General features: G+C 40.7%; 1 protein-coding gene across 1 annotated transcript; it reads right to left on the bottom strand.

Moving 5' to 3' along the window:
* Positions 1-1291: 1291 nt before the first annotated feature.
* ADSL (adenylosuccinate lyase) lies at positions 1292-9454 on the bottom strand (the record flags this gene model as incomplete). Its single annotated transcript, XM_010086312.1, has 9 exons — positions 1292-1435; positions 1719-1895; positions 4050-4139; positions 4710-4800; positions 6383-6530; positions 7530-7599; positions 8429-8519; positions 8927-8973; positions 9283-9454. Coding segments are annotated over 9 exons (973 nt in total), but the record flags the coding sequence as incomplete, so codon positions are not given.
* Positions 9455-9827: the final 373 nt, after the last annotated feature.

The raw sequence follows: 9827 nt of genomic DNA, 5'->3' as shown, positions 1-9827 counted from the left end.
AGTAATAGTTTGAAAATTGCCAGTGTTCAATTAGAGTTATCCTTTTCAAACAGATGGCTAATTAAATGTTAATAGCATGAGCAGGCAAAATATTTTAAACACCATAAACCTCACAAATGTTTGAGACATTTTGAATGCTGTAGTCTAGAGGCAAAGTAAAGCCAGAGCAATCTAGATGAGGGGAGGTCATGGCCTGAAGCTTCCCACTTCTCTGACTACTTAATATAGACAAGCCTCATTAAAACATACCGTATTTTGAAATCCTCTTTAAACAATGATGGCCTCAAGGAGAGCAGGTAGCTTTTCAGTTAGTTCTGCTTTTCTTAATTCTCTCCAGCAATCACACTTCAAAAAGAATTAAGTAATTCTGATCATGTAATCTCTGAAAGTCTGAATAAATAAGAGGTAAGAGGGAGATTTTTATTGCACTCAAGCAAAAGAAATGGGCTGTAATGGAAGAAAAGGTAAAGGGAATAATTCCAGTTTAAGTCAAAGGGAGAAGAGTTTGGTCCAGTACCGAATGTCCAGTAAAGCACAGACATTACAAACAGAACGTCCAGGGTCAGAAATAAGACCAAAGCTCTTCAATTTCTCTGCCATCCAATGAATTCCAACATCTTTCTTTCCTTATCAGGAAAAACTTACTTGCGGTAGAGAATGACTTTCACATGCCAGAGTCCACCCTCCATTCAATATCAAGCACCTACAGCAAAGGACTTGAGTAAGTAAATCACAATGGCTGGTTCCTAACCCAGACCTGTAAATATGATTTTCAGAAGCTACAGAGCCACAGGTACAGTATTAAACCGGCAAGGGAGCACTGAAGTACCACCAGTTTGATGAGACAAGAAGTTCCATGCCCTCTCCCTTTCATTATTCCTAATTTTTTTGCCTATTTGCTTACCCAATCACAGTATTCTGAAAGCCAGGACAACCCCATATCATTTTTTGAGACACCTGTGGAGAAAGTTTAAGATCAGATGAGTAAGATGGAAGTGGGCTCAGTTCTGCTTACTCCTGCTCTTCAACAAGTTATACAAGAATGTCAGGCAGCACCTGGCATTGCTCTTTAAACAGCTGGCAGTGCTCTATAAGGGGCCAGTGAAAGGTACTGTGATTAAAGCTACCTTGTCACAATCAAGCGTTTCTCAGTAACTCAGCACACAATAGATGGAGGCTTGATTAAACAGCAGACAAAGAATGAAAAGTCCATCTGGAATCAAGGTGGCTGTAAGCTCTGGGGGTTAAAGGTTCTGTAGAGAACCAAAATAACGTGACACAGTAAACAGACTTGGTTCAATAAGGCTTTTATTATCTTCCTGTGCCCACACACCTTTGCAGAATATACCTAAAGTGCCAACTCAATTTTCCCACTCATCTTGCTTTGGTAGGGAATCAGCGCTGGTCGAACCTCCTCCTTCAGGAACTTTGCCACCTGTTCAAGAAAGACAGGAAAGAGAAAATTAGCAAAATAATTGGTTCCCTTCTCCTCCCCATTCAGACCTGCTTGTCTCACTGGGGTCTCTGTCTAGGTGTCTATCAGACACCTAGCAGTCTGATACGTCCAGGGTCAAAAATGTGAAGCAAGAAATGTGTCTGTCTTAGTAGTATAGGCAGATGTACGTAACGGGCGCTCTCTGGCACACAACAGGATGCAGGATTAAACAACACACTGCATTACAACCTGTAACACCTGTAGCCTCTTTCCACTACTCTACCTGCTGAGGAGCACGCCCAGTGAAGGAGGAGGGATCCAACAGGCTTTCAAGTTGTTTATGGATAGGGCTGAAGTAAGGATCAGCACGGACACGGGCAATGAAGTCATTATCACCCCCTTCCTGTTTCACAACAGCAGCTGCTTGCTGGGAGAGAACACGAATCCTCTCGTGGCAATCCTGTAGGAGCAGGAGGAAGAGGAGGGGAAAAAGAAAAAAGTCATTCCATTGCTCCTGACAGCACACGTTCGTCTTGCTAACTTGTGTGGGAAGGAGAAACATCAAAGCGTATGGCATACAAATGAGACACAGCCTGGACCGCAGTGTCTCATATACCACTACATTAAAACAAATTTTCTTCATCCTGCCACATCTGCCCTTTGAGGTTAAAACAGTCTGAATGACACATATGTTCCCTGTTAAATTATACCACAAACCTATAACACTGGAATCCTTTACACTTCCTCAAACTCCCCAAATACTCTTAGGAGTCACTATAGGATTTTTTTTATTGTTCCATTCCCTACTTGCATGATTTTTCCAAAGACAGACTATAGTAGCTGTTCCCAAAATATTCTATGAACTGTAATAAAGGAATTCCTTATTCACCACTAGTCATCCCTTGTATGGAGCATCTTGGGAGCACAACAATGTAAAACCTCTGCAGGTCTGGAAGAGGGAAAAGAACCTGTCTAACTCTATGAGCAGTAAGACTACATAAACCATGGCTTACGTAAGGCAAGACTGAAGGGGAAAAAAAACTTACAAACAGGAGGGCCATAAGACATTCTCAAACAATCCTCACATGACAATAAGACAGGCAAAACCCTTACAATAAATCTTTGGAAACACTTCCTAATCCCTCGATTTCCTGTGGAATCAATCTGTAAAAACAAGGGAACCCAACTGTAGTCTGGGTCCACCTGCAAAATCAGATGCTGCTACGCTGGCCCTAAAATATAGTCATGTGGTTGCATTTAGAGCAATGTAAGAATCTTCTCCTCACATGTATTATCCTTGATCTATCTTCAGTTAGGAGGAAAGCGATCTCCTGTTCCTTGTTTTCCTCCATCCAAAGGCCATCTTGCTTCAGCACTGACCTACCTCAGGTGAACAGATCTGTCTTCGGGATGTTTAGGGGAGGGAACTGTTCAGTGGTGGGGAAAGGAAGTTGAGCTTCTATGCTATGAGGTGGGAAAGCATAGAAAATGTGCCGTTCTGGAGTTCCCAGCACATGAAAACAGAACATACCAATGTGAATGAGAACAGATTTTATAAGTGTACTAAACTACAGATTTGTAATTAAACAGCACCAGAAAGAAGGTAGGCCAGTAACAAACACAAATGAAATTCACTCTTCAATCTAATCAAATTAGAGAGGATTGTTGAGGAAAGTATGGGACACTTCAGAAAGGGAATCAGCTGAAAAGACAATTAAACTTATCCATGTGATGCGACTCTTAGTAAGTTTACTTGGGAAGCTTACTGACTGATCCAGTGACAAACACCAGAGAACATATGAGGAAAAAAAAAAAGGAAAAAGGATTTTTCCTCACATCACAGGTGAGTTGCCAGAAGTGTTTCACAGAACCAGAACCAGATATGCTACTCAAAGCTTCTAGCAAACCGTTCTTGCAAGTTTAACTTCTGTCCCTGATGTGGAAATAATCATAGAAGGAAAAATTACTATCTGAAGGAAAGTGAAAATAAGCTGTTTTATTAAGATGTAAATTTGATTACCAGTTTTAAACTGACTTGCAAAATTAAATGATAAGGAAATATAATCAAATTGTGTCTGGATTTAATTGCTAAGGAAAACATTTAATTTCAATTTGCTTGAAAACAGAAAACCGAATGAAGGATCATAAATAAAGTTAATAATAAAAAGCACTATACTGAACTAGGGAAAAGTGTCACATGAATGAATGGTTCAGAATGGTCTCACTTACTTTTTTGTTAACAGCACTGATTCATTCTTTTAATTTACAAGGTAGCCAACTGCCAACGTGTTCCATTTAAAGAAACCTGGCCTGTGTTCCAAGTTCCTTCAAACATTTACAAAAGGAAAACGCCTACTAGTATCTAATATAAAAATAGGTATCCCTCTTCTCCAGCACAGACAGCCAGATTAGCTCAAACACACTGTGTTCCTAACAGCAAGTACAGATCTTCACAACTGCTCTCTCCTCAGCACCAGTGTAATATTAGTAACTCTGTGGGAGTAGGTGGAGAGCGAAGAAAGGTGAGATGGTCAGGACAAGAGCCCAGCTACTTTTGTATCTCAGGAGTGAAATGCCAGGCAGTGAAAAAAGGTATTTTTGGCTGCATTTGTACCTGACGATTGCCCCCTGCTTTCACCATCGCCATGATTATATTCTCTGTGGCCATGAATGGCAGCTCCTGCTGGATCCTCCTCTCAATCACCTTAAACAAGACAAAACAAACCAAACAGAAAAAAGAAACAGCATTACAGCAACTCTGTAGACAACTGGGAGTCCCAGTGAAGTTTTCGTCTCCCTTTGAATCTCCAGGACTGGACAATGATGCAAAGATAATTTCTCTTTTTCAACATAGCTATGGAAATCCAGGCATTGAAACTGTTAAAATGTAAAATCTATATCTTGTAAGGGACATTACTGTGGAAAAGATGTACAATGAATCGGTTTTTTTAACCTGTAGGTAAGGTACAGGACTGTATGAGATCTGCCTTGACAGTATCTTTTGGTGCTAAGTTCTACAGATCTGTCATGTAGTTCAGAGAAAAACAGCCTTTTCAATAAATTTTTTATTTACTACCTTTTGGCTTCAACAAGTACCCTTTCATGTCTGTCCTGCAAACAGTGAGAATATAGTGAGAAAGGAGAGCAAAATTCAGGAACTGTTTGAAATAATAGATAAAAATGTAATCCTTTGAGCAGGAGGATTTTTATACACTTTGGCATAGCCACAGCATTATCAACGATGCAACACTGCACACATCATCTCCTGCTTTACCTTTGGATATACCACAAGTCCCTCGGAGATATTCTGCAGTGTACTCAGAATGATGTCAGCTGTGAGGAAAGCCTCAGCAAGACACACGCGCCTATGAAACACACATACCCAGGGCCCCAGTTAGCAATAAAGACCATGTTCCACTCTACCGCAGGTCCCGCGCTTCTGTTTCTGCAAATGTCTCCAGACAGCATTACTGTGGCCCTAAAGGTGGAACTGTTCTCCTTATAGGTGCTTCTTGTTGCTTAAAGTTCACCACCAGGAAAGCTAAAGAATATCTTATAGCAGTAGCTCTCAAACTGGGCAGATGGGGAGGGTTTTGGGTTGGGTTTTTTCATCATCCATCTGTGACAACAGTGCTTGGCCCATTCTAAACTGAGATCTTTTAACATATACTAGTACTTGAACCTTATGTGACACTTAAGGCCCCCAATCCTACCACACTGTCTTCAAAAGGACTTTGCTGTTTTGTAGGTTGACTGCATTTTCTCTGGCTTGCTCTCCTTTCAAAACACTCTAGCTTTAACATGAAAAATCCAAGGCACAGAATTTTTAAATTGGATTATGGACAAGAGATCCATTCTATTAGATGAGCTGAAAATAAAATTTGAAACATTCCAGTACCTCTCTCAAGACTTGGTAACTATTGGGAAATAAACACATCATATCAACCAGTATCCAATTTCTTAAATTTACATTGTTTTCTGCTGCCTATGCAGCTCTTTTCTTAACAAGACTAGCACCTGTGGAGTGAAGTCCTTTTGGGAAAAGATCTTCTATGCTTTCATGAAATTTTATGCAGACATTATGTTTGTAGAGACATTTCAAAAATATAGACAAAAGTGCTGTTGTTCATTGTTCTACAGGCCCCATACCTTAGAAATCTGAATATCTAAAGACTTCTAAGATTCTATGAGATCAAATTCTGCAACAGAAGACTATTTTGAAACTAAAACATTTCAAAGGTAAATATGAGCTATATGCAAATTTAGTACTAACTGGAAGATGAAACCATTGAATTTAACTGCTATAATTTACTTGATAAAATTATAGATAACTTTTGCTCACCTCAAAATAGTCATAGTGAAGAATCAGAAAGCAAAGCAGTTTACTGAGCAACATCCAAAAGACCAGCACAGGCTTTCATGAAACACTACTTAAAAAAATAATGTTTGTGTTCTTTCTTTAGGATCTGAACTACTTCTTGTAAAGAATAACACTTTACAAAGAGATTAAAATAAGTTTTTTTAGATTATTTGGAGGGTTAAGGGATTACAGATAAAATGTTGAATTATTCTCTAAGTAGTAAGGAAGAGTAGGATCAAAAACCACATTCAAAACAGACGGGGAGGAAAATCGGAGAAATGCGAGTACTGTTATACTATGCTGTTGAAAGAGGAAGACTATGAGAGCAATTCATTACCATGGCTTCTGCATCCCTCTCTCTCTCTGCTGGTTTACTTTGCAGAAGATCTTGACATTAAAAAAACCTAACAGTTTTCATCTGATCTTAGAGAGGAAACCAGTTTGTAGTCTCTAGGTTCTATTGAGACTGCTTTTAATCAAGGCGGCAACTTGTGGTTTTAGTTTAAAAATAGAATTTTCTAAATACATCAAAGGACCTTCCTGCACAAGACCTTCTGAAATTGGTGCACTGCATGATCTAAACAAACCTGTTGGCGCTGTCATCCAACGTTCGTTCAAACCACTGCACTGAAGCTGTCTGGAGGGGATCCAGCACCAGAGTCATCAGGTGTCGAGCCAGGCTGCAGCAGCGTTCTGAACGCATTGGATTCCTCTTGTAAGGCATAGCACTTGAACCTGTGAAAGCAGAAAGAGGGATGGAAATAAGAGATAGAAGTAATGCATTCAGGGAGATGAAGGTCCTCCCCCAGCTAAGAAAAATGTGTCAGGAATCATGTTTTTAACTAAAGCCTCAAAAGATTATTTTCTAAGGACAAAATGGAATAAAGAAAATGACACCACCACACTTCCTCTTCAGATTACAAACATCCAAATGTGGGGAGAAAAGAAAGCAAGAAGACATTTTACAGAAGTACCACCACACAGAAAGAACAAATGGACTTCATTTTTAACGCAGTATTTAGCACCACCGCTCCAGGCTACCCATGGCAATTTTAGCAGTGCTCAATACTCCATCTGCTTAATAACATTGTCCTTCAAAGCCAGATACTTCTACTGCTGACTGTTGCTCTGGTGAATGGGTATCAAAACCAACCACAGAATGTAGAATGATTCAAATAACAAATATGACTAAGACTTAATTTGCTGATTTAATCCTACTATTCCAGGTGGCTGTCGGAACTTTCTTCCAGCCACAAGCCAAAACTCTGCATTTTCTTCTTCCCTTCTACCAATGTCAGAATCACACCATTGCTATTGTTCTGGCAAGGGTCCAGCCTAGTTTCATTGCTCCAAATTTATTATAAAGACCAAAAAGCTGGGTTGAACTGAAAAACTACAGCTGCAGTTAGCTTCATGAGGAACAGAAAACATTCAGAACTCTTCAGACCCAAGTCTTCCTCTGTGGGGAATAAACAACTGCTTCTGCTTTCCTCCCAAACCCAGGAAATGCAGGAATACAAATCTGATTTTAATTAATTAATATCCAGAAACTTGTGGGTAAAATTGCCCCCCCCCTTTTTTTTTTCCTTTAAAAAGACACAAAATGCTAACAATGTCAGACCTTAGCTAATTTAAGGCAACTCCTGTCAGTGACATTAAGTTTGCTTAAAAGGCTGCACCAACATAAATGCAAAGATACATACACCAGTCCAGGAAATGTCTCCCATCCCTTACCAATCTGGTCTTTCTCAAAAGGCTCCTCTATTTCCTTCAGGTTGGCCAAAAGACGAATGTCAGTACAAATCTAGAAAAAAGACCAAGAAATTAACAACAAAACCAAACTAACACACACCAATATATATTCCTGTTAGCGCTCTTGAAGAAGTTTTTGCATCTGTGTCTGAGAAGTAAATTGGAGACACACTGAAAAATCTGAACAAAAAAATGACACTGCAATCATACTTCCCAGACTAGAAATCCCAATCAAGAAAGCATAAGGAAAAAAAAGTGTCTACTGTATTAGAATAGGACTCCAAAAAGGGCAAATTTTTGCAGGGAATGGAAGAGATACCAGGATGGAACAGTGAAAACACATAACAAAATTACAGAGTGATTTGCAAACACAGATAATGTGTGCTTGCTGAACTAGCCAGCCCACAAAACTAAACCAGAAGAAAATACCACAGATCCCTTTAGCCCAAGAGGAAGGGAGAGGGAACAGAGATAAATCAATGAAAAGAATCCACATGGACAGAGAGAATAACACCATAATCAGAGAAGCAATTAACTAGGAGCAAAGGGTAAAATTTAAAAACTCGTTCACCACTAGGAAAGACATTTACTCTAAGTGGATCAATTTAGCATAGATTAGACTAATATCGGGTGTGGGATTTGTTAACCCATCTTAGAATCTGCTCAGTAAACGTGTTTTATTTGCCACTGGTGTTAAGACCTTTGAGGTTTGATTGCTAGCTATGTACCCAGTGGTGAATTTACATGATCACAAAGAGAACAGCTGAACAAGGAGCACCAATTATTTTTTCTTCAGAACAGCATTCTGCACCACGAGCACCTTCTCATCAAGATCTGAAATGCTTACCTTTCTTCCCAATGTATACAAATGGGGAGCTCACCTTGTGTATAGATGCCCCAAGACTGGCCAGCACAGACAGGACTCCAATATCCACCTTGCGACTATAGGTCTGCCCTGTGACCATATAAGCCCTAAAAATAAGCAAACAAGTTGAGCACTCCAGATAGATACAACTGTACTGCAAGACTTTGAGCAAGGAGTGACGTGGCTTTTAAAGTGGAGGGTTGTTATTCTGCCCTGACAAGAATGGTTTTGGATTTCAGGCTGTCAATTTTGGGCAGCATGCAGATGGGAGAAAGAAAAGCAGAAGAAAAATGGACAGCCATGCTTTGACAGGAAGACAAGTAGAAGTGTCCTGTTTAGGAGGTGAAGTTTCCTGTGGGAAGCTGCAACTGGGAATGGAAGACGGCAAAGGGAGATAAGTCAACAGCAGCACAGATGTCAGTTTGGCAGCTAGGGGAATCTGGGCCAACATGGACAGCAGGAGTCACACTTTGTTAACACCAAATTTAAGTGACCAAGCATGCTTGCTACATACCGCTTAAATCCTGCCTTTGCAGTCACTAATCTGTCCAGCTCTTCAACCTCAGGGTGAACAAAAAAACCAAAACAAACGGAGCTCAGAATGCTTCCAGAACTCAAGAAAGTCAGCAACAGCAAAAAGGATCCTTCACTTTTCTCAGTTTAGTGTCAATAAATGTTATACTTGCTGGGAAGCACCCCCTCCCCACATTCTGCTCACTTTCACTGCTGGCCTTGTCAGTAGGCCCCAGACGGATTGCACTGCCCTTGTGAGTTTGCAGCCAGAATTTCCATGCTCCCCCAAACAGAACAGTACTCCAGAGGGGAGAACTGTGAAAACTGCAAGCCTATGCTCTGGGCTGTCTGACTTACTTTACTGTGGTCTCCCTCAAAGAGCTGCAAGAAGCTGGCTTGAGTGCCAGTGGTGCCTTTTACACCCCGAAAGCGCAGGTCATCCCGAGCCCGCTCCAGGTTCTGCAGGTCCATGCACAAGTCCTGAATCCACAAGCAGCAGCGTTTCCCCACAGTGGTGAGCTGTGCAGGTCTGAAAACAACCACAGAGAACAGAGTGCAACTCATTGACAATGTGCACAAGAACTCCCAAAGGACCACACTTTGCTGCTGAGTCTCCTGTTAAGACCTCCTTGTGGTTGGTCTCTCTGACTCCTTTGAGCAAAAATTAAAAAGATCTGGCTCATGCAGCAACATATACAACAACACATATACATCACCAGGAAATGGTGCTGAAGGCATGATCATTCTTTTCAGGCATTAGATGTAATTGCACCAAGAGAAAACAGTAACTGTAGTGTCTGTATGTCCTACGGGATTAGGAAATAAGGGAGAACGGGCATCTGAAGGCGTTCCACCACTCCTGCTTTTAAGCTTCTCGAACAGCAGTGACGGGAGGCCGACCA

The sequence above is a fragment of the Pterocles gutturalis genome, unplaced genomic scaffold (genome assembly GCF_000699245.1).
Source record: "Pterocles gutturalis isolate BGI_N339 unplaced genomic scaffold, ASM69924v1 Scaffold53786, whole genome shotgun sequence".
NCBI classification, from domain to species: Eukaryota; Metazoa; Chordata; class Aves; order Pterocliformes; family Pteroclidae; genus Pterocles; species Pterocles gutturalis.
This window is presented reverse-complemented; position numbering and strand designations above follow the sequence as displayed.